The 25,726-nt window shown below is 51.8% G+C and overlaps 1 protein-coding gene across 2 annotated transcripts in view; it reads right to left on the bottom strand.

Moving 5' to 3' along the window:
• The window catches only part of pcdh1b (protocadherin 1b), a 166,367-nt gene that overhangs the window by 125,812 nt on the left and 14,829 nt on the right, over window positions 1-25,726 (bottom strand). For both annotated transcript variants that reach the window (XM_035409636.1, XM_035409637.1), the window contains exon 3: window positions 21,836-24,025. In XM_035409636.1, coding sequence (XP_035265527.1) covers window positions 21,836-24,025 — 2,190 coding nt within the window. The remainder of the gene's footprint in view (window positions 1-21,835; window positions 24,026-25,726) is intronic.

The raw sequence follows: 25,726 nt of genomic DNA, 5'->3' as shown, positions 1-25,726 counted from the left end.
CCCTCCAGCACTTCTGCCAGCCTCCCGCAGGGGCTTTTCAGCTGTCAGGCCATAATGTGGAGTGATTGAGGATGATTGGCTGTGGCTGGGTTTAACCCCTGCAGGTACCCCCCCCCCCCCGCCACCCCGTTCCCTCCCATCATCAACCCCCCCGCCCCCCTCCCTGAACCCCACTGCCTACAGCTGCTGAGGCATTCACAGCCATGCTTGAGTCAGAGGAGCAATCTGCCAGGAGACGTTCACACCTAAATCAACAATTTACAGAGGCATCACACACCTTTCCACCTCCTCACACATACACGCAGACACATGCACACACACTCACACATACACACACACACACGCACACACACAGTAAGAGGAACACAGACATGCACAATAAAGAACACATGGACACACACTCATTCAAATGCCCACTCACTCACTCACCCACTCACTCACTCACTCAGCCACTCACCCAGTCGCTCATTCAAACACTCTGACATCACAATAGGCCATCCCTCATTCAGCTAAACAAACATGACCGGGTTTCAGTCAGCCCACCTCAACCTCAAACACCTGTGACACAGAGGCCAGGCCAGCCCACTGGCTGTGTATAAACAGCATCCTGCACCGACTGCCAAGCAAACACTGCACTGCTAAGCAAATCTCTCATTTTCATAGAGGCATTACATTACACCCATTTAGCAAAACCTAAACAAAATTTTACCGGAAGAGTCAATCATTACCTATCGGCCCAGGAAAGAACTCCATTCCCAACTACGTTACAATGCTGAATAAAACCAAGATGAGAATGAGCGTGTGTGTTTGAATGTGCGTATGTGTGTACAGGTTGCGTGTGTGCATGTGTGTGTGTGTATGTGCACGTGAGTGTATGTGCTTGTGTGCATGTGTTTGTGTGTGCATGCATGCGTGTGTATGTGTGTGTGTGAGTGTGTGTTTGTGCATGTGCATGCACGCGTACGTGTATGTGTGTGTGTGTATGTGTGCGTCTATGTGTTTGTGTGTGCATGCATGCGTGCGTGTATGTGTGTGTGTGCAAGTGAAATTAGATTAACAGAAACCAGGACAGTACAAGGGTGATGGTGAGTAAAGTATCCTCTAAATCACCTCCCTGCATGTCAAACGGGAGGACAGTGGCAATCACACCCTCCCCCCACCCCCATAATGACCTCACTGCCTTCAGCTGAGCCCCGCCCTCTAAACCGGCTACAGGCAAAACACAGAGGCCAGGCCAGGCCAGGCAAACACGCATAAACACAGCATCCACAACTGAGCCATGACCTCATATTTCTGCTGTCCTCCAGTCTACTGTACTGTGACACACACGCACATGCACTTGCATGCACCCGATGCACGCACGCACGCACAGGCACACACACAAACACACGCAAGCACAAAAGCACACACACACACACAAGCCCACCCACGCACACACACATAAACACGCGCGCACTCAGACAGACACACACACACACATATACAAATACAAACACGCACACACAGACATACACACACATGCACACACGCACAAACAGGCACACACACACACGTGCGGCACACATACACACACACACACACAAACATACACACACGCACACATGCGGCACACACACACACACACACACACAAGGACACACACACACACACACACACCCATCCATCTTCGCCGCGTCTGCTGTAATGTGGACTTCACTAGCGGCGCGGCGCAGCGCTTGATTTCGGTCGTAAATCAGGGGGTCAGTGTCACGCCGGCGCCTCTCCCGGCGAGGCCGGCTGAACCGTACCGCGGGAGCGGGAGCGCGGCGGCCGCCGACGCCCTCCTGACCAGGGTTTTAACGGCCTGCGTGGCGCGGGGCGGAGCCGGGGTGAGAGCCGCGTGACCGAGGCTAACGGAGCGGCCAATGAAAACCGGCGAACGAAGGAACGCCGCCGGCGGCCAGGCCGAGCTTCGGCTTCCGTTTCTCACCCCGGGGCCGAACCCGGGACTGAGCCTGCCGATTCTGCACCCTCAACCTCCCCCTGAACCTCCCGCTCCCTCTCTCTCTTTAACGCTCCCGCCCCTTCTCTCTCTTTAACGCTCCCGCCCCTTCTCTCCCTCTCCCTCTGCATCTCTCTGCATCTCTCTCTCTCTCTCTCTCCCTCTCTCCAACCCACCGTCTCTTCCTACCCCTCTCTCCACCTCTCTCCACCTCTCTCCCTCTCCCTCTGCATCTCTCTCTCTCTATCTCTCTCCCTCTCTCCAACCCGCCTTCTCTCCCTCTCCCTCTGCATCTCTCTGTCTCTCTCTTTCCCTCTCTAACCCGCCTTCTCTTCCTACCCCTCTCTCCACCTCTCTCCACCTCTCTCCCTCTCTCCACGGCGCTGTTGCGCTCGTCTCCTGTTGAGTCTGAAAGGGAGGACTCCCCCTGCCTTGTGTTCGTCCTCAGGCGGCCCCCCCCATGAACCACCCCCCTCCCCCCCCCCCACCACCACCCACCCACTCGTGCTGTGATGGAAAATCCCAGGCCCTGAAGGTCCATGGCACAGAGAGGGGAAAGGATGGAGTGGAAGGGGGGGTGTAAAGAGGGAGAGAGGGAGGGAGGGAGGGAGAGAGGGAGGGAGAAGCCCTAAGCTTCTTATTGATAAAAGCACTAATCTAGCAGGCAGAGGGGAGCGGGTTCGGAGGTGCAGCGATAAAGCAAAGGAGCAGAGAGAAACACATCTGAGGAGATTAATACCCACCCGCCATTCACCTGAAAACTGTTTCTGATCTCACCCCACCACCCCCAAAACCTCCCCCCCCCAAGACCTCAGCCTCAGCCCCCACTGAGTGTCCCCCACTAAACTGTTTAAATATTCAAACGCGAGGAAATTTAACCGCCCAGCTTGTAGAGCTTTGGAGGGCAAAAAAGAGGAAGAAGCAAAAAAAAAAAGGGGGGGATAATTCTGGGCTGATGGGCGTGCTCCTCAGTCACGCTTCTGGAGGGGGGGGGGGGGGGGGGGCAGACCCAAGAGTCGGGAAGAGCAGAAACAGAACTCCGTGACGTGCGGGGGGGGAGGGGGGAGGGGGAATTTGCTATAGGAATCCCAGCAAAAATGGCACTTTCCTATGAGCGCCCCTGCAGTGATGTGCATTTACACGCACAGCAGTAATTAACCGTCTGGCCAATTCCCTCTCATTAGTCCTGAGAAATGAACACCTACACGCGCCTCCCTTTTTTAAACGAGACTCGCGGGCGGGCGAGGAGCCTAACGCCCATCTCGCCACGCCCGTTTCTGCGTGTGAAACACGGGTTCGAGACGAGAGCGACCGCGTCGAGGTCCCGCGTGAAAACGGGGTCTTTTAGCCGCAGGATTAGAAGGGAGCGCACGCACAGGAGGAGGAGGAGGAGGAGCGGGAGAACCGGCCTGAATTTGGCACGGAAAGCGAGGGATTAGCCAGAGAAAGAAAAACAACAAAATTCTGACCCCCGTCCGGAGGAGGGGAACAAGAGAGCAGGGGTAGAAAATCTCCCCTCCTTCTCATAACCTCTCGCAGCACTTGTGGTTTTTGGGATTTGGCCCATATGGGGCAGTGAATTTACTTTCTTTTAATTCTCCCTTTTTTTTGCTAAAGAGCTCTCCCCCGCTGCTTAACTTCTCTGAGGAGCGAGGGGAATTTGAGCTCAAACCCATTTAAGACCCTCAGTTAAGACTCAGCGAATCTTTCCCTTTTTTTGTGTCCCCCTTTACTTACGGAGGTAGGAACAGCAGGAAGAGGAAGGCTCACTCTCTCCCCTCTTTGTCACTCATTCTCTCTCTCTTCCTCTCTCTCTCTCTCTCCCTCTTCTAATTTAGGGCCTTTTCGGTTTCTTACGCCGCTTTATATCCGCGCACACGGTGACGTGCACACGCGTTCGTTCGTTCGTTCGTGCGTTCGTTCGTTCGTTCGTTCGTTCGTTCGTTCGTTCGTTCGTTCGGTTGTTCGTTCGTTCGTTCGTTCGTTCGTTCGTTCGTTCGTTCTTTCGTTCATTCGCTCGCTCGCTCGCTCGCTCGTTCGCTCGTTCGTTCGTTCGTTCGCTCGCTCGCGGGTCCATCGCGCGGAAGCCGGCGTTTATTTCCGTCCCGGCCCTCTGATTCACTCCGTCCTCCACGTGCGAATCAAACGACGGGCCCTCCTGCCTCCGCCGCCGAGTCGACAAAATTTAGGAGCCCGGCTAATGCGTCCCAATTACGAGATGTGCCCCCTAAATTATTTTTTCCTGTTAGCGCACATCAATTTCCCCTCGCGAATGCTCCTAAAATGAGAGCACTGCAGAGCCCTGATGTAGGGACCGTGTCATTCAGGAGGAGTTACCCCATTTAAACCCAGCCAGAGAGAGAGAGGGTGACGTGCACCCCCCCTCCCCACCCCTCCCCACCCCCAGCGCAGAGCCTGGGACTAATGGAAGGGGTCAATATGCCAGGCCTGTGCCAGCCCGCCCGTTACTATGGACACGGCATCGTCTAATGCCACAATTACGCAGAGGCAGCTCTTCTGAATCTGCTCTCAAAGGCTTATTCCTGTTCCATTAACGAGGAGCTGGGCTGTAATCCTCCTGAATTGGAAATCTGATGAGAAATTCTTTTTTTTTTTTTTTTATAAAAAAAAAAAGCTCCAGTAGGAACACATATGCTGTCCTCTCGCAGGGACGGGGGAGAAAGCAGAGATTTAATCCGCGACCGAGCCCATCGCGATCGTTAGCCCCGGGGCTCGCTAGCGCTTTGAGGTCAGAGGTCGCCCGTGTCGCGCGTCCGCCGCGGGGAGAATGGAGTGATCGGCGCGTTCACCTTTCTAATGAAGAAAACAGCCGCTCAGAGCGCACTGGACTCTTCCCTCTAACAAAGCGTCTATTTCTCCCCGCCCTTCCTTTCCTCTCCGAGCTGAAGATGCGACTTTTGTCGGGAGCCTTCCGATTGGCTCACGCGAGTCCCTGATTGACAGACGCAAAGTAGCCCCCGCCCCCCTAAATGGAGTTCGCAGATAATCATTCTGCCCATTACTGCATAACAAAGCCCAATTTCCCAGTCCGTCGAGATGGAAAAGCCCAGCCAATCATCCCTCTTCAGAAGGGCAGTGAGAGAGAGTCACCCCCCCCCCGCCCCCCCCACTCGGTGAACCGGGGTGGGGGGCAGATACCGCGGCCCAGTGCCCCCTCCCCGACCCCGCCGCGGCTTCACAGGCAGCTTCTTCAGAGGCGAACGGAGGCTGTGAAGGAGGAGAGCGGGCAGAGTAATGAGGATCAGCGCAGGTCATGCAGAGGACTGGAGCACAGAAGGCCCCGCGCTGGGGGGGCGGGGGGGCGGGCGGGGAGGATGGGGGGTGGGAGGGGTGGTTCACGCCATCCCGCCGAGAGAGGAATGGGCAGCGGCTCACCGGCCCGTACCTCACCGAGCGCGAGGGGCTGCCGCTCTCACCTCCGCCAAAAAGAATCCGCTCAATAACCTGGGAGCTCATCGCCGCTGATAAAAAAAAGCATCCGATTCGCCGTCGCTCTCCCCGGCCCCTCCCACCGCTGCTCTTTGCAAACGGAAGAGCGACGTAAAAGCAGAAGGAAGATGAACCCAAAAGCATTTCTCTTATGATGTGTGAGGGGGGGAGGGGGGTGGGGCGGGGGGAGCCAGCTAAGGGTACGGATGAACCGAAACGCTCCCGCTGGCGTGTGACATCATCCCTCCCCAGCGCTGTAGCACAGATCCAAAGACCTCATCGAGCGCCTTTGTTTACTGACTCTCAGCCTAACCGATCAGCGGCAGAGAGCAGGGGGTGCGCGCGGGGGGGGGGGGAGGGGGCGTCCCGTCCGGCCCCGCGACGGAGGACGCGCTCTTTCCCATGAGACCGGCGGGTTTGGGACGCCCCAAAAACGAAAGGGGAAAAAGGGGGAAAGAGGAGGGCAGAGAAGCTCATTTAAAGGTGGAGAAAAAAAAGGGCTTCGGTTGACGAGCCGCTCGGACGGGCGGATCGACCGCGGCCTCCCTCTCTCTCTCTCTCTCTCCACCATTAACGCGGGGTGCGGTGATGAATACCCACCGCTCCTGCCTTCCGGCGGAGACGGGCGGGCCGGCCGCGGGCTGCATTAAGCCGCAGGCCTCTGTAATGGAGCTCCGACCTTCGCTCCGTCTTTTTTAACATTTTTTAAAAGGTGCGGTTCAAATCTCATCTGCAGGTTTTCGCTGCGGCGACTTAATGATGAAGCTCTACGCAAACGAGCGGACCTCGGCCTTCACCTCGTTTGACCACGGTTGGGATGCCGGGAGAAGCCGGGTAAGTGTGTCGCACGTTGTGTGTCCGCCCAGAGCTGGCTCGGGGATTTTGGAGGCCCTAAACAAGAAGTTAGGCGGGGTCAACCGACTACGGACCGGGGGGGGATGGAGTGGCAGAAAAAAATCTGGAAAAATCTGGGGGTTGTGGGAGGGGGTTTGTTGACAATTGTGTACCCCGGAAAACGACGTAAGACCAATAGCATCAAGATAGCTATTCACGCCTTCTGAACACTTTTTAAATAAAATGTCTTGAAAAAAAAGTTTTTAACGTTTAAAATGTGAATTGTGCGGCCCACCCGTGGTTGCGTCCCTAAATGACCGCGTAGATCGTTTACACCAGCAGCCTGCTCTGTCCATCACACAGATGTAGGGCCCCCCGCTGATGTCCCACAGAGTATCTCTTAAGATTAGTATTTATAACTTTTTAAATAGTCCAGTAATACTGGCCTACTTCAGGGTCTAAAGGGGAATGCAATATTCAACACAATATTTTCTACTACTTTGAAAGTGGTAGTTTTGACCAAAAAAACTGGCTTATCATTATCAGCAGCCACTGGTACACTGTGGTGTCATCTTTACGTTCAGTCGTTCAATAAAAAATTCTCACTTTCTTACATCCAATGGTAATCTAAAGACACTGTATGCTTTGTTGTTTTTGTGTGTAAGTGCCTGTGTGTGTGAATGTTGCATGTGTGTGTGTGTGCATGTGTGCATGCATGTGTGTATGTGCATGTATGTGTGTGAGTATGTGTGTGTGAGTATGTGTGTGTGCGTGTGTATGTGTATGTGTGTGTGTGTGTGTGCATGTGTGCATGTATATGTGTGCATGTATGTGTGTGAGTGTGTGTGTGTGCGTGTGCGTGTGCTTTGCTGGCGTCTCATTTTCGATTCCCCGCTCTACTCCCCCCCCCACTCTCCAGATTGTGCTACAGTAGATAAGACTGTGCGCTCTGTTTACTTCCTGCATTGACCCCCTGCCTCCAGTGGAGGGTTCTGACAAACACACGCCGCCGTTTAATTACAGTTTAAACATTTGAGGACTGGCAGGGGGAGAGAGAACGGAGCGAATCTGAGGGGCAGCGGAGGACGCCGCGTCGCTCCTGCCAACCAACGACGTCCCTCCTTCCCTTCGTCCTTCGCATTAAAATAAATCGGAGAGAAAAGGGCGACGGTGAGACGCAGAGGCAGTGGAGCCCCCGCCCCCCCCCCCCAGCCCTCGCCCTCCCCCATTAAGACCCCGCGCCGGCCTCCTCTGTTCTCCCCGGCCGATGATGACATGCGAGGCTCGGCGTTCACAGCCAATTAACGCGTCGCGCCTTTAAGTTGCCGTGGCTGCCGTTTGAAGCCGTTCTGACCGTCCGTCGCCTGAATTTTCTCTGCCCCCCTCTCTGCCCCCCCCTCCCCCCCCCCCCCCAGGCAACCGCCCACCCCCCTGGCCTTTTGAACACTGAACATGTTTACTGGAAGGAATGCAGGATGGCAGCAGCAGTAGCACTGAAGGGGGGGGGGGGGGGGGGTGTGGTCCGGGGTGGGTGGGAATTACAAGAGCTTATCCATAAAGCAGTCATCTGTCCGAAAACTTCCGTGACGTGCACGGTCACACTCGTTTGAGCGCAAGGGAAAGAGAGAGGGAGAGGTGGAGAGAGAAAGAGAGACAGAGAGAAAGAGAGAGAGAGAGAGAGAGAGAGAGATGGAGAGAGAGAGCGAGAGAGAGAGAGAGAGAGAGAGACAGAGAGAGAGAGAGAGAGAGAGAGAGGGAGAGAGGGGGAGAGAGAGAGAGAGAGCGAGACAGAGAGAGAGAGAGATAGAGAGAGAGAGAGACAGAGAGAGAGAGAGAGAGAGAGAGAGAGAGAGAGAGAGAGGGAGAGAGAGAGAGAGAGCGAGCGACGCGATTCCGCACGCTTTCTGTGAACTTTTTGCTTGCCTTCTCGGGGAGCGTTTGCTGTCGGAGGGACGCGGCGGCGGAGGTCCGGGCCTCGCGCGCAGCTCACTACATTAAGATGACATTAATTAAGCTCCAAAGTCCCTCTTAGCGCGCCCGCCTGTCAGGCCCCGCCAAACGTGACACTCCGCAGTACGCCGCCGGTGACAAAGGTTCCTGCTCGTCCCCGTCTGTGTAATCAATCAAACGCCCACGCGTCTCTCTCCCTCTCTCTTTCTGTGCCGGCCTATCGGACTCCGTGCCGATATTTGCCTGGCAAACCAGCCAGACGGTTACACACGGCCGCCCAGCCAGCCAATCGGACAGCCACTCGCCTCTCCTGCTCTGCGACCAATAAGACGGCCGCTCAAGTCTCCCCGGGGGGGGGGGTAGCCGATCGCACAGTGGGACCCACTAGAAGGGTGCCACCAAGCACCGCGTGCGTTGTGGGGTAGTTGGGGGGGGTGGGGGGTGGTAGCGTGACTTTATTACCATCGCGCATGGCGCGACCGAGCGCCACCACCCCACCCTTCGCCCCCCCCTCCACCCCCGACCCCCCCCCCTCCCACGCAGACACATGCGTGCCCTCTCCGCTGGCCCCCTTGTCTTAATGCAGCGATTAGACCTGCTAAATATCGCGAAAGCGGCTCTGGGGCTAGCGTAATCTGCGCTAATCTCCGTTTGAGAAGCGGGCGCGGGCCGCCGCTTAAGACCATCGCAGGGTAAATAACGGCTTTGCCGCCCGCTTTGTCCCCGTATCTGGATGTAAGCCCCGCCGCGGCAGCTGCCGCGCCTTTCCGCCGGCTCGGCCGCCCCCGTCGGCCCGTCGCCGGCCCGCCATCGGCGCCCGAATGGCTTCGAGGCTGGAGCGGTTAGCCATGCGGACCACCCCTCTATCGCCATGCGCCACAGCAGGGGAGTCAAACTCCAGTCCTGGAGGGCTGTGCGCAGTGCCTCCTGGTTTTCGTGGTGTCTCAGCACCATTGATTAATCGGGGTCATTGATTGGCTAAAGAATCAGCACACCTCGTTCTCAAGGCCCTAATTGGCTGCTGAGTGAAAGTAACTGCAGACGCTGCAGATACCTCCAGGGCTTGGGCTTGACTTCCCTGAGCTAGAATGTATTAGAATGTGTGGAAAGCTTGGGAAGTGGAGTGGAAAATTTTAAAATGCGGCTCTCTTTCCCCTAAAACCCAGACTGTCTCCATTTCTGCCTCCACTGGTCCTCTCCTCTGTCTGTCTTCACTCTTTCCCTGACAGAAAAGGAGAACTGCATCCTAAATAGGGAAATGCAATAAAGATAACATACTACTTATGTGGCAAATGGTGCTGCAATATATATTTTAAACAATACACACACATGAAATATATTCATAATCATATTTTCGAATAAATCCACACATTAGCAGTATATTTCAGTAATCCCATTTCCAAGAGCGTATTCTCTTTCTCTCATTCCCTCTCTTCTCATGTCCTGTCGGTTTCAATGAAATGTTTTATTGGCATTTTACGGTTCTGTACTCAACAACTGTACTGTATTCAACAACAATGAAGAAGAAATGTCCTAAAAAGCACCCATTAGGCAATTTGAAAAAAAAAAAAAAAAAAGATTAGGATTAAGTATAAAACTATAATGGCAGTAATAATGACATTAATCTTTTTTATTATTATTATCTGGACAGCGATGACAACAACCACAACAACGGATATATGACTTACTGAAAAAAGCTTCAGTAGTCACTCACCCAATCTCTCTATTCTCTCGTCTTTCCATCTCACTGCCACTCCCACTTTCCCCACTCGCCTCTCCCTCTCCCTCTCTCACCTCTCTTCACTCCAGCCCCTCTTTTCTCTCTCTCTCTCTCTCTCTCTCTCTCTCTCTCCGCACCGGTAGCAGAAGGCCAGGGCCCCTCCCCATCCGGCAGGCCGCATGCTTCTCTTACGCAGTAGATGCGGTGGGCGGCAGCCTGCGGAACTAATCCCTCACGCTGGGCAGAAATGAGTACGCGTCTTAAGCTGTTTACATCTTAATCACTGTCAGCCTCCGCCGTCTCCAAGGAGGCCGTGGGGGGAGGGGGGGGGGGTCAATCTGCGAAACCATGGCGACGGGTCGGTATAATGCCCGAGCTGTCGCGCAGAGGTGCTCTCCAAACGCTCCTGACCGGGGCAAGCGTCTCCGTTTTGGGGCTGATCCTGCCCTGCCCTGCCCTTTAAGAGAGCGCCTCAGAGATCTGGAGCAAGAGGGTGTTAGAGGGGGATTCAGTGAGCAAGTCAGTGAGTGAGCTAGAGGGTGAACGATGAGAGGGTGCGTTAGAGGGTGAATGATTGAGTGAGCGAGCAAGTGAGTGAGTTATAAGGTGAATGAATGAGTTAGAGGGTGAATGAGTGTGTGTGAGTGAGTGAGAGTGAGTTAAAGGGTGAACGAGTGTGTGAGTGGGCGAGAGTGGGTTAAAGGGTGAATGAGTGGGCGAGTGAGTGAGAGTGAGTTACAGGGTGAACGAGTGTGTGAGTGGGCGAGAGGGCGAGAGGGTGAATGACTGTTGGTGTGTTAACCGGTCAGCAGGGCAATCGATCGAGCGAGAGAGAAAAGTAGCGGCAGGTGAGAGAGCGAGCAAACTAAAGAGTGTGCGGGGAGGTGAGGGAGCGAGCGGGCGAGCGAGCGCGTGCGGGAGCACCGCACACACAGGAAGCTGCCGTCGCCCCCTTCAGCTCCTTAACCCGAATCGTGTCAGAGCACAGGCAGCCGCACAAATTGATAGTGAACAAAAACGCAAGCCGCGCGAGTGTGAGCCGGCGAAATGTGACGCGTGCGCGTTTCCGAGCGAGCGCTCCCTGCCGCCGCTCGGCAGACGGATGACCCTTCTTTCCGGCGCGTTCTCCGGGCGCATTGGTATGCATATGGAACTGCTGCCGCCGCTCGCGTTGGAAAGAGAGAGAAAGAGAGACAAACGCCTGCGCCATAAATCATCGAAATGTTCAAAAATACAGACGCGTCGTTCCCAACCCCTCCCCCCACCCCACCAAAAAAAAAAACAATCTGGGCCTGCGACTTAATGATTTTTGATAATAAGCACGGGCCGATTTCAGAGGGGAGAGCTGGTAAATAATGCATTCCCTCTCCGCGAGATTGCGTTATCTTTCCCAAACAGTTTGCGGAGAAGGAGCCATCTTCAAGGTGAGGAACGCGCGGCCAATGTTAAAATAAAGAAATCGGCGGCGAGACGAATGCCGCGGACTTCGCTCGTCTTCTCTCTCCTTGTCAGAGGAGGGCCGCGCCTTTTTTTTTTTTTTTTTTTACGCGGGCGCGGTTGGCGTTCCGGTCGGCGAACCGGAACGCCGGAATATCATCGGAGTTTGATAAAGTCGAGAGACGACACCTTCGTCCCCACGCGCACCGCTCTGAGGTCTGAGGTAAGAGAGAGAGAGATAACGGCTAAACGATTCGATTTTAAAGTACCGGATTCACGCAGCGCGGTTCGGACTTGCGTCCCTTACGCTCGAGTTCAAGCACGAACTGCAACACAAGCTCAGGAAAAAAAAAAAAAGTGAGAAAAGCAAGAATTCTTACCGCGGCGACGTTAACATTATTAATAAAATGTCAAGAAGGCACACAACACAGGAAGGCAGGAAACAACATGGCCACGACTGTAAACACGTGCGGTAATTGCTCGAACAAAGACGGATTGTCCTCTCCGTATTCCTAGCATGTCCGTCGATTGTTTGGCACGTTAGGATGCCCGATGTCTCCTAAACCAGGACACAATGTACCCTCTGTGTTCCAGACACGGTGCATTGCTTGGTGGTGTTGTTAGCGAGGAGCTACGGGCTCGGCAGTGCTGGGACAGTCTGAGGGAAGATCTAAACTGTCTTATGCTGAAAGAAGGTATTGAACAGACGGACAGAGAGCTGAGTGTGCTCCACGTACTGATACAGCCAAACGTCCGGGTTATAGTACATTGACACTCGCACCCTGCCCGGCAACAGTAACTCTGACACCCAGCTCAGCAGAAAGGCAACAATAACATTGACACCCAGGCACAAAGAGATTAACTCAGCCCAGCTAGAACCAACTCACTTCACTCACGTCTTCTTTGGCCAAGCTAGCTTAACACGCCCCTGCTTGTTTACACTATAACATACCCTACCATGCCACACGCGTTCAGAGAAAGAGAACAAAAATATCAGACGGTTATAAAGACAGTTAACTGTCAGTCATGATACACAGAGAAAATCCCCCACACTGTAACCCCCCACCCCCCCGTGTGGGCCTCTGTCAAAACCCAGCCCCGAGGAAGAGTCAGGTCCAAATGCTTCATCTTCACTTCAGCTACACCGAAAAAGGCCTCGAGCTACACGTGAACCCTCACCCCGCCTCCCTGATACGCCGAAAGAAAACGCCTGCCACCCACGGCAGAGAGAGAGAGAGAGAGAGCATACATCAAATGAGCTCCACTCATAATGTCATCCTCCGCTCGCCCGCCCCTGAAAAAAAATGTCATCAAATCTCCTTGCCGGTCAATGCATTTTCTGCACCAGTTCAACGACCCACCCCCACCCCCACCCCCCAACCCCATCCCCCAAATTGGACCACAGCGGCTATGTTTGCCTCAGGCAAAGAATGTTGTGGGGGGGTGGCGGGAGGCCAGGGGGGGCCTGTTAGGGGGAGCGGGGCGGGGGGGGGGGGGTAGCGTACGACTCTTGTAGGACAGGGGAAAGTTGTCCCCTCATGTCACATCACGGTTCTGCGGACAGTGACTGAGCAGACCTCAAGGCTTCCTCTGCAGCCGGTCCGGCAGAGCCGAACTCCGAATGACCGTGACCTCGTCTCACCGCGGCCGCGACCGCGACCCGCTCTCCCACGGCGGAGCACCCGCGTCTGGCGCCGGCGCGTCCCACAATGCAACGCGAGCGTCGAACGCCACTCCGGCGGTCCGGCCGCTCGGCACAGACAGAAAGGAACGAAGCGCCGTGAACGTTTGACCTCTCAGACGGCCTCACTGTGAGCACCGCTTCACAATGGAGGCGCACTTTCATTCCACAGCTGAGCCGCAGCAGTCCTCTCTGACAACACCGCCATTCACACGGGTCTGGGAAGCAGAAATTAAACGTAAAAAAAAAAAATAACAGAAAACTTGCTCTAACGACCTGTAATTTTTTTTCTTCATAAAGGTAAAGTGAGTCTTACAGCAGTGGCGTGAGACTGCAGTGGGTGGCTTGTGTTTGCTGAGCCCTACACAGGAACGGCTGGAGAACAGAGCTGTCCTTACATTTCTCACTCTCAATAACAATCTTATTCACGGCAACTAGCGAACGCTTTAACAATTATTAACCACTTACAGCTGAGGCTGTTCGGTTTAGCGACCTTGCTCAAGGGTACAGCGGTCATTCCGCAAGCTAGACAAACAAGCTCAAAGGGCTCGTTCTTTTACCGCCACTCTGCTAGCCTGCCATTGTACCGCTACCCAAAATATGTCACCCACAGATTTTCACTGCTGTCATACTTTTCAGTGCTGCTGGGGAGGATGACGATCGACTGACAGACGAACGGACAGAGAGAACTGACACTTCAGGAAGTTGGCAGAACCTTCCCCCCCAACCCCCGCACTCCAGCCCCCCCCCACCCCCCCCCACCCCCACCCCAATGACCACCAGCAGTAAAATCACACCTCTCCACTTCTGTTCTCTTGTTCTGTTTAAAAAAAAAAATGCAGACACCCCCAGCAGGCACATCCTTTGTTCTAGACCTGCTGGTGATCCCCTCCCCTGCCCCCCCCCACTCCATGACTATAAAAAGCCATTAAAGTGGCTGTGAACCCCCCTCCCCCCCGAGCCCTTCTGCTAATCTCGGGGGTGCTGGTGGTAAAACTGGCAGGCCTCTCACTTTCTTCCCCACCCCCGCACCAAACCCACCCCCCCCCCCCTTAACTGCCCCCACACATCACCCTCCATGGATGCTCCCTGGTCCTGTTGTCTATCAACACTGTCAGTGCCTGTCAGTGACTGAAAAATGCGGGACGCACATACTGTAGGAATTCTATTCTGGGTCTATTTTAGCTGCATAAAAGCCTACCATGCCCAGTGCTCTGGGTCACACCTTCATTGGGGGCATAACACGTTGTATTTCCTCAGGTTAATTAAAGTGTGGCACACAACTCCTAACCAGAAGTCCATCAACATCTTTCTTTACATGATTACATGTCCTTGTTAATGCAAAAGCAAACATGGGCAATAAAGATATGCGATCATTTTCCAGCTTAAGAGCTATAACGGTTAATAAGTGTAGCTATTTTATTTTTTATTCTAGTTCATATATCTTTCATATTTATTTCAGAAGGCAGGCATCATAGAGATGTCACTCAAGCTTGGCCACGCCCATACAGCCAGGTAAACCGCCTCCCAGTTCCTTCACATGTCTTCACTAAAACAGATGCACGGATTCCATGACACCTGGTCATTTCTTATTTGTTTATCTCATGTTAGGCCCGGTTTCCTGGTGATGACTGGGAGATGACTGACTGATAAGGCACATTAGCAATCAGTCATCTGCTTCACCACTGCTGATTTCATCATCCTGGCATCTCCAGATACCTTCCTATTCCTTACTTCCGCATTTATGCGTGTGTGTGTGTGCATGCGTGTGTGCATGTGTATGCATGTGCGTGTGCGTGCATGTGTGTTTGCATGTGCGTGTGTGTATGCATGTGTGTGTGTGTCTCACTGTGCCAGTATGTGATGTCCCAGTATGAAAATGTTGATATGTGGAAGTGTCTGTGTGTGAGTGTTTGTGTGTAGGTGGGAGCGTATGGTCATGCGTGTCTCATGTGCAAGCTTCAAAGTGAGAATATGTGTGTGCGTCTCAGTGTGTGTGAGCAAGTGTGAATGCCTCAATGTGAGGTGTGAGTGTGTGTGTGTGTGTGTGTGTGTGTGTTCTTCATTGTGAGACTCAGTGTGTGGGTGTAAAGGGACTGATGCTTCGCTCGCTCAAGGAGGAAGAAACAATCAATTAAAGCAGAAATATGACAGTGCTGGCCTGACTCCCTGAACGGGTGGCTGAGCAGCAGAGTTAGTCAAGTTCACACAATCTGTCTCCTCTAATTCACAAGCCTAAACTTCCCCCAGCTCAGCCCACGACTGATTACACACACACACACGCATGCACATATGTACGCACACACACACACGCACGTATGCAATAATACACAGATTTAATACATTTACCATTCCCCCAGAAATTCACAGATTCAACCCATTCACCATTCACTGGAAATACATATATTTAACCCATTTACCATCCCCCAAAAATGCACAGATTTAACCCATTTACCATTCACCAGATCTGCACAGATTTAACCCAATTACCATTCACCATAAATACACAGATTCCACCCAATTACCATTCACCATAAATACACAGATTTCACCCATTTACTGTTCACCGGAAATACACAGATCAAACCCATTCACCAGATCAGTACAGATTGAAACCAGTCACTAGCGCTGCACAGATTCAACCCAATTACCATTCACCGGAAATACAGATTCCACCCAATTACCATTCACCGGAACGGCACACATGTTCAAACCATATTTTCCAGGCGCGGTTTTGAAGCTAACGGCATCTCAGCCCAGCGCCTCTCAGCGACGGGGGGGCAGAGAAAGCGGCGATGAAAAATGGATAACGCGGAGCCGGGTTTATTGGAAGTTCTCGTTCGTTTTTTTATTTTTTTTATTCCACGATTATTGCGATGATTATTTTTGCTGCGGCGGGGCCCGCCGCTGAATATGCATGGGGCCGCGCTGTCAGCGCGCATAAACTCTGACGCAGCCACCAGACGGCCGTTTTGGGCCGGGGGAAGAAAACGAGCGGTAATTTCAGCAGATGCTAGCTGACAATTGGAGTGTGGGGGGAGCCCCTCGGGGAGGCTCCAGAAGTGGGCGGGGCCAGGGGCCGAGGAGTCTGGAGCGATGCGAAGAAGTGTACAGTCACCCGGCGGGCGGGCGGGCGGGCGAGCGAGCGTGTGAGCGAGCGAGCGCCCGGCGACGGCCGCCCCCTCGGGCCGAGCGGAGACGCGAAGGAAGTGACAGTCGCCCGCGCGCGTGGAAGTGCGTGGAGTGTGTCTGTGTGTGTGTGTGTGTGTGTGTGTGTGTGGTGCGTGAGAGAGAGAGTGGGAGATGGGGAGGGAGAAAGAGAGAGAGAGGGGGAGAGGGGGGAAAGAGAGAGACAGAGAGAGGAGGGGAGAAAGAAAGAGGAGAGAGACAGAGTTAGAGAAGGGGAGGGAGAGAGAAAGAGAGAGAGGGAGGGAGAGAAAGACAGAGGAAGGGAAAGAGAGAGAAGGAGGGCGAGAGAGTGAGAGAGCCAAAAAGAGAGAGATAGGACAACGAAGGTGTCACTCCTGACTATCGCTATGCTATTTCTCGCACTGGGATCGCGACTCCCTGCCCAAATTCACAGCTGCGCTCAGACGCTGCAACTTTGTTTATAAAGGACAAAAAATCCGAAACGCAGCCGGTGGCCTTGAGTCAGGGGACGCCGGACCCCGGGCCGTCGGGTAACGACACGGCCCCGCGTGCGTATCAGCGCGAGCCTGGCCGCCCGGCGGAGCGATACGCTCTCAGAGGAGGCGACAGACAGCGGCCGAAGAACGGCTTAATTGCGAGGTGCGCGGTCCCCGTCAGCCGCAAACCTGTCCCACAGGGCAGGAAGAATACTTCATAAGCTCAGCTCACACGTCTGGAAATGAGCAGGAATGAGCTCCTTCCTGCGGAGTGTCAGACTTCCCCTCTCTGAACATCCAAAAATAGCTGTTTTTTTTTTTGGTTTTTTTTACTCAAACAAACCAATCAAACGAACTGGTGTCCTGGCGCTTCTGAAAAGAGCTGGTCCGACATGCCTGATTGCAAATGGAAAAAGGGAGGAAAAAAAAGAAAGAAAAAAAAAAAACTGGCCACTGCAATTTTTCGACACTGAGTGGAAATTGGTGTAATTTTCTCCTGTGAAATGAACACAGAATGTGCTATCGGTTTGGGGGCTCAAACAGGTGCGTGGAACTGGAGTCTAATGACTCCAATTTTATCGGCAGGGAAAAGATGAGCCATTACTGTAATTCACCTAAAATTAGCTGTTTTTATTTTAACTATCCCCATTGTTTAGTAGTGCCCATGAATTATTCACGTGTTGGTGAATTCAGAATTATTTTTGAATCTCTTTCCCCTCGCACTCCTGTCGCTAATGGATTCCAGTGCCCAGCGCTCACCTGGCTAGCCACTGACCAGAAATTAAAAGCTCCACCTGGATTTTCACCAATCATCCCGAGCTCCCCGGAAATGGCCGCAGATAAGCACAGCCAACGCCAGCTCCGGCCAAAAGGCCCATCCAGCCCACGAAACTAACGATCCCGTGTCACAGGCCATCAGCCGTCCCCGGCATCCATGCCATTTGCATAACCGACTCGGCTGAGGGCGAAGCAGACCGACATCTCCCTCGTGCCTCGCTCATAAAGAGCGAATATGACAAGAGGGATAAAGAGAGAGAGAGAGACAGAGGGAGAGAGAGAAAGAGAGGGAGAGAAACGACAAGCATGAAAGACAGTGCTAGGTTAATGGATAGCGCGGGGAGCGGGTGGCGGGAGGCACATTAATATTCACTCGGTCCCGGGCCCACTCTGCTCCGGGAGATTTATGGAGCCCCGAGCCGGCAGCGGCAGACTTCCCATTGTTGAGCTCCTCAGACACAATCTTTAAGAAAATGCACTTTGCCTCCGAGGGGTTCGAGAGAAGGGGGGACTCCCCCGGCGCCGCTGCCGCCGCCCGGTTCTATATTACCCCCGCCGAAAAGGATCAAGTCCTCCCCGCTTCATCAGAAAAACCCGGAGAAAACGCGGCGGCCGCGGCATCTCGCAGTTGTCGGGACGCGTCTCGGCCCGGCATCAACGTCCCGGGGCGGCGAGACACTTTTTAAAGTTTTTAACCGAGCGGACCCAAGGGAGGCTTTTCGAACTAGACCTGCGACATACCTGAAACAACTGCGGGTGTGGCATACAAGCACATGAAAAGCACACAAGACAGATTTAATGCTGCAGTATCCCAAAGATAAGCTAAAAAAAATAAAAAATACAAACGGTAAAGGCACAGTATTCCTTTTCCGGCAACAGTAAATTTGACTGGATCCTTCAGTTCAATTAAAGGAGAGATGTGTTGATGTGAACATTACCAGGGGCATAAATTACACCTAAAATTGGATTTGGAAGCACTGCAGGAAAAGGCTTTTAAAAAATAAATAGCTGAATAAATAACTAGATGGGGTGGAAGCTGGTGCCTCTATTTGCATAACACAGGGACTCGTGGCATGGAATGAGGGAATTTTAAAAGCTGGCACAGACCGGGAGACTGGCTTGCTCCCTTCTATCCGGCTTGGCCGGCCCCCCCCCATTCCCCCATTCTCCCAAGCACACTCACACATACACACACCCACACCCACACACACACACACTCACACACAGAAACACACACACACTCACACCCACACCCACACACGTACACACACAGTACACCCCACCTGCACAGGCAGTGAGTCAGCACAGAACACACTGGTCATTCCGTTTCCATGGTGACGGCGCAAGCTGAGGGCAGAATCGACTAGCGCGGAAGCACAGACGCCACAGGAATATCAATGCCTAACAGCAACTTTTGGGATGTAGATCTCCCTGGAATCAGCAACTACCAACTGCCCTGTGATAGGACTCCATATGATACTGGCTCCGCCCCTGTTTTCAACAAACCCGTTCCTCTGTCCACACCAGTGTTTTTTACCTGCTGAACGGGGGACAGCCCCTAAAGAAACTGAGGGTGTCTTTGTTGTGTCATTGTCAAGACCAGCGTGCTTTACCCGTGGAGAACGCTGCCCGGACTTGCAGAAACAGCCAGCTAATACTTATTGGAATGTGTCTTTGTTTTCTTTTCATGTACAAGAAAAAAACCTCGAAACCCTAACAAACAATGACATTGGCGTGAAGCAAAAGACAAAACCAGCCTTCACTGCAAGAGTCCCGGCTTTTAGAGAGCGATTAAAGTGCCACTTAATCAGGCGTCTGGGTTAAAGTTATGATAACACGGGGCATAGTCCAGAATTACTGTAAATGAGCTTTCACGCCTAGGAATCTTTACACTCAGTCATTTACGCATGCTTTTGAATTACTTCTCCTTACACAGAGGCTACTGTTAATGTAGGAGTTAATATAGGCAGGGTTAAAAATAAAAAAATAAAAAAATAAATACATAAATAAAAGCTCCCAGAAGGCAGGAACGTGACAAGGAAATGATTTATGTGAAAATGTTAGCGCGTTACCATAGCCATGCTGCATTCTTCCAAGAACAATCACACCCAATTAGACGTTGAGGCGGGGTAAGCCAATCATTGTTATTTCAAAAGAAATGAATGAATGAGAAATGCATGCCATAGATAGGTAGCGAATGAAAATGAAATGGAATACTGTACCTTTAACATTTCCGTCCACGTGTGGAATTAACCCTCCCACGTCCTGTGGCCTGGACAGTAGGCACACTGGACCAGGTACCCCCATGAATACACAACCACAGTGTATTTGAAAATGTCCACAAGACTTTTATTGAAATGAAAAACAAAACGTTTTAGTTATAAAGAAAGCTTACAAAATTTACAAGACATAACTGGAAATAAAATGAATTAAAAAAAAAAAAAATTATAAAAGCAAATAAAATATGGTCAGATGGGATAGCTGCAGCTTTAAATACAGTCCAACACACAAATGGTACGCAAACATTAACATGTACACAGAGGCTGCGTGTTTGAAGAAAAAAAAAAAAAAAAGCCAGCGTTAAGCCAAACCTACTCAACACCTACAGTTACCTGCACGTAGTAATCATAACCATCCCAGTTTCATAAGAGATCTCGGCTGGACATCAAAGAAAACCGTACGAGGGAGGAATTCTCTCGACTCCTACTTCCTCGCGCCTCTTATATACTTATATACTGCAACCAGGCAAGGCCACTCAGGTGGGCGGTGAACACATATGGAACTCAAAAGAGAAGCACAAAGGCGGGGGGGAGACAAAATGACCTTTTACTGATTTGCACCAGGAGCGCCTGCGGCGTTCGCTACCCCCCAACCCCTCACCCAAGGTCTTCTGTCGCCAAATAAAAAGCGCGGTTCCACAGATTGCTCTCCCCCCCCCCCTTGTTTTTGTTGAAAGTTTAAACAAATGTGCAAATGTTTACCCGGGGCAGCTCCCTCGAACAGCAGGTGACTGGAGGAGACCGGGCGTGGGCGAGGACCTTCGCGAGGCGACTCGAACAAGGGTAGGCCCTGGGACTTCACAGATATTAAAAAAAAAAAAAACTCACACACGTCCTCTGCTTCACATGCAAGGCAGTCGCGACACAAACCCGACGCACTGGGGGAAGACTGGCTCCGCCCCATTCGTCTACTCATTCACACGGACAAAACAAGTAGTCACCTCTCTGGCGAACATAAAATGTACAGATGCATAATACGCTGTCCCTCTGACTTTGATTGTCTCCCACGCTCCTGAAAAGGTCAGCCTAAGTGAACAATCAGGTTTTTGGTATGCATCTTCAAACAGGAATGCAAGGAACCAAACCTGCTGCGGTCCGGAGTAGCTGTGACATACAGCAATCAAACAGAACCTTCAGACAACGCTTCAACACCAGGGCCTCATTATAGGCCGACATTTAACAAAACTATGTACATTATTTAAATAAAGTAAGGCACTTGCAATGGCCAGGTGAAGAGAATGGAAACACTCGCTATCAATCGGTGCAAACAGTTTACTAATGCTCCGGTAAATGAAAACTGCCTAATTAAAGTCATTTTTCAAAGGCCCGATAGGACGCTCAGACGTTTAAAAAGCTGCAGTGCAACCCCTCCTCCCAACCGAAGTCTGCATTTCTTTCACCTTCTTCAGCCTCTGCAGAGCTGAGACATTTTAATAATTCAGATCCCAGTGAAAAAAAAAAATGTTATCAAAGTGCAGTTTGCTAATTTAGTTTGACGGAATTCCGCCCCATTTTCAAACAGTAATTTTCATTGCCCGGTTTGACGGTAAAACCGCGAAAATAGATACTTTGGAAGAATTCTTTTGTCACACATATTCAAGTTAAAGAAATAAGCACATAGAAAGGGCGTAGAAGCTAAATTTATATAATTCGGATTCAGGAGGACCCCACAGATCAACAAATGGAATCATTTTTCTAAATCGCTTTTGAACAGGGGGATGAATGCGATCGTGTTTTGCTTGCTCTATGGCTGAAAATACGTCTGTTCACAGAAAGAAAAACAGAAATACTGCATCAGCTCCTTCATTTAAAACCAACACAAATGGGGAGTAAACCCAAATGAGTATGTGTGCAATGTCCACTTCAAATGAAGGAAAAAAAAAAAAGAGAAAATCACAGTAAAAGGAGATTGTATACCTGCCCTGTTTCGGTTAAGGGTACAGCATGCTTGCAGTGCATGTGTATATGCATAACGGTATTACATGACTCTTTGGCTTTTTTGCTTTTTTTTTTTTCCAAACAGTCCAAATCCTACCACAAGTGGTCGCTCCACGTGATGTTTCTGTCCAGCCCTGCTGTGCTTAGGAAGTGGTCTCCTACCTGTTTGTTGCTGTATTTTGGGGGGTTGGCCTTGTAGCTGTAATCCGAATACTGGTCCGAGCCGGTCGAGTTGTTGTCCCCCGTTCCCACAAAGGTGTTGGTGGCGGGTAGGTCCTGCACCGCCTGGTGCTTCTTGGAGGCCGAAGGGGACTGGGGCTGCAGCTGGATGGAGGGCAGCGGGGAGTTGGAGCGGTAGTGCCGGCCCAGGTCGGGGCTGCCGGGGGGGTAGTTCAGCGGCAGGTGGATCCTGGGGCTGTCGTTGACCCCGTCGTTGATGAGGTTGAACTTGAGGCTCTTCTGAAGGCTGGCCTCTTCGTCCTCCTCCAGGGGCTTGGCCGGCTTTGGGGCTTTGCCCTTCTTGCCCTTCTTGGTCTTTCCGCTCTTGGGACCCTGCTTGGGCGCGTACAGGTCCTTGGTCTCCTTCTTTCCCGCCTGGTACCCGCTCTTGGCCTCTTTCTGGAGGTGGTGGCGGATGACCATCACGATGATGATGACCAGTATGACCCCGGCGATGCCAGCCAGGCTGCCGTACAGGATGTTGCTGCGGTGGGCGGCGTGGCTGTAGTCCGGGTCGCCGGCGATGTCTCTGTCCAGGGGGGTGTCGAGGCTGTGGCCGACCAGCGACTCCACCAGCGTGATGTTCCCGTTGGTCTCGTTGACGTAGATGTGCACCAGGGCGGTGGTGTGCCTCGGGGGTTTGCCTTTGTCGCTCACCCTCACCACCAGCCTGTGCAGCCCGTTGTGTTTGCGGGTGAACTCCTTCGCTAGCGTGATCTCCCCGTCGGTGGGAGAGATTCGGAAGAGCGCGTGGGGGTTGCCGCCGGTGATGCTGAAGTCCAGGACCGCGTTGGGTCCGGTGTCGATGTCCTCCGCCTGCACCCTCTCCACCCGCGTCTCGGGACTTGTGAGAGGAGGCAGGTACTTGTACGAGGAGTTGGAGGGTCTCGTGACGTAGGGAGCGTTGTCGTTCTCGTCCAGGACGTTGATGGTCACGCCCACGTAAGAGGACCTCGGAGGGTCTCCTCCGTCGACCGCCTTCAGACGGAACGTGTAGGTGCTCTCCTTCTCCCGGTCGAACGAGATGCTGGACAGGATGGTGCCGGTGCCGTTCTGGATGACAAACTTGCCGTTGTCCGGTTCCACGGACAGTTGGACCCGAGCGTTCTCCCCTTTGTCCGCGTCAATGACCGTCACCATGCCAACAGGGCTTAGCGGGGGCATGTTTTCCAAAACGGAGAAGCTGTAGCCACTCAGCATGAACTTGGGGTCGTTGTCATTGCGGTCCAGCACCCTAACAACCACCGTGGCTGTGCCTCGCAGGCTAGGGACGCCCTTGTCGGCCGCTGCAACGTGGAACTCATAACGCTCTCGATGTTCACGGTCCAACTGGTTCCGTACCCGAACCTCCCCGGTGTTGGAGTTGATTTCAAAGAGCCCCTTTGTTGCCGAATCCACAATGATGCTGTAGGTGAGTTCGGCGTTGGTGCCGCTGTCCGCGTCCGTGGCCGTGACATCCAGGACCTTATCCCCCGGCTGGTTCTCCTCTGCGAAATCCACCTCAAACAAGAGCGGGGAGAAGATGGGCGAATTGTCATTCACGTCCGTGACTTGGACCTTTAAGGAGTTTGTGCTGGAGAGAGCCGGGTTGCCAGAATCCACAGCTACGATCTCGATCCGGTAGTCTTTGACCCTTTCGTAGTCCAGAAGCGTGGTGGTCTGCAGGAAGTACTTCCTCTTGCGGTCGTTGGGAGACTCGCTGGCCGGCCGCAGCTGGAACGGGACGTCCCCTGCCACCACGCAGGTGACCACAGCATTTTCGCCCTCGTCGCGGTCGGACACCTGCACCAGTGCCACCGGTGTTCCGATGGGCATGTCCTCGGAGATGTTGGCCACGCCGTCCTGATGGGTCACCAGCCCGATCCCGCGGATCTCGATAGTGGGCGCGTTGTCGTTCTGGTCCTTCACATTGATGACCACGGGGACGCGGGAGGTTTTGGTGGCTGGGCCCTTGTCCCGTGCCACCACGTGGAACTTGAGCATGCTGACCTCCTCCCGGTCCACCAGCCCCTTGACGTAGATGATGCCGCTGGAGCGGTCGATCCGCAGCAGCCTCTGGACGGCTTCGGACGCCTGATGTAGATTGTACTCGATCTCCCCGTTTGGCCCCATGTCAGAGTCGTTAGCCTTCACCTGCGGCCAAACAAGAAGCAAGAGTCACGTCTACATCCATACGGTACTCGGGCGTGCAAACAAAACAGGCACGCAAACAGAACTCAGTCCCCACTCTCTCTGAATTCCATCAATTCAGCACTTTGGTGTGCAACACACCAGTGAGTTCATTCTATTGTTGCTGCGGACGAGCACCAGCACTGGGATGTGTGTGGAATATCCATAACTCAACATTCTGAATGATGGCGTGACAACCGTGGCTAACATTAGCTGACTAGTGGTAAAAAGCAAACTAGCAATTCAATAAATACTTAAGTAAGTAAATATTTTAACAATGTTCCGTTCTTATTACATTGGTGGTAATGGCAATCTTATCATACTGTCTGGTTTAATAAGAGGCGACAGTGAATAAACGTCTGAGCAACCACCAAATAAATCCCAAAGCCCCAGGGAAAGTTAGCATCAGCCTAGACAAGTCTAACTACAGATACAGGGCAGCCTGCCTGCTAAACAATCTAATTGAAAGGAAACTTTCTACTCTTTATTCATGAATGTATTCACTCTAAATAGACTGTTTGATTGACAATTACTTTAAACAAGCTAGAGCTGCCTTTTCAAGATTTATAGCCTCAGTGAATGGTTCAGTGTAAATCAGCAATAAATCACAGAGGAAATCAACACAGAGAACCAAACATAGACTGAGCTCTGTCACTGCTAATTTCTGTAATTTCATCTCTTTGATCAAACATAAGGATGTAATTTAGCTTTTGAGAATGAAACTAACATGGCTAACAAGGCTAACGGAAACAAACATTCCTTTTAATCATGTGGGGGAAAAAAAATAACAATGAAAAATAATTCACCAAGTACTGATATCTGCATGTTTCAGAACCCGAGCCCAACAATTGCATTTATTTCCCAGGTAGGCTAAATTCTCTAAATTTAGCTGCAATTTAATTCCCCTCAATTTCAAATAAACTTAAAAAACACAATTCCAATTCAATATTCCTTCAATTCCTGCCTAGAGCAACTCAATTCCCTTAATTCAATTCCCTTAAATCCCTCAGCTCAATATACCAAAATAACCTAAAAGGAAATATATGTCAGCACTTCAGGCTCATTTAAACTCCTTCTGACTAAACAGTAAAATGGGACGCCCACACACTTCAGCGCATGACGCACACGCGCGCACACACACACACACACACACGCACACTGAAATGGCACTCCTGTGTTCAAAACTATTATTTTTTTGTAAAAACCAAATATCATTTTACATATTATACATTTTAAAGACTTCATGTGAAATACAGTATCATATATTCTAGAATATTGTGTTTGCAGTGCCATTGCACTGTTATGAAGGAAAACAAAATTGTTTAAACACTTCTGCTTTTCAGTCATTACACATAATAAGGAGGGCTGTGGTCGGTTTCTGTAATCCAACTCCAAATAAATGTAGCCCATATGAATTCCAATTAACTTCTAATTCCAAAGACATGTTCAATTCCAATTCAGCTCCACTTCAAAATGTCTAAATTCAATTCCTGTTTCACTGCATAAATATTCTTGTCAATTCAAGTCATCACACTTCTTGAAATTTGAATGCACGCAAATGCTGCTGTAAAGCAGCAGTCACCTAAAAAAATAATTTAAAAAAACATTCAAATTGCAAATGCAAATTTAAAATGGACCTCATTATTTGTGTGTATCTGTGTGCGA

The sequence above is a fragment of the Anguilla anguilla genome, chromosome 3 (assembly GCF_013347855.1).
Source record: "Anguilla anguilla isolate fAngAng1 chromosome 3, fAngAng1.pri, whole genome shotgun sequence".
Classification (NCBI taxonomy): Eukaryota; Metazoa; Chordata; class Actinopteri; order Anguilliformes; family Anguillidae; genus Anguilla; species Anguilla anguilla.
This window is presented reverse-complemented; position numbering and strand designations above follow the sequence as displayed.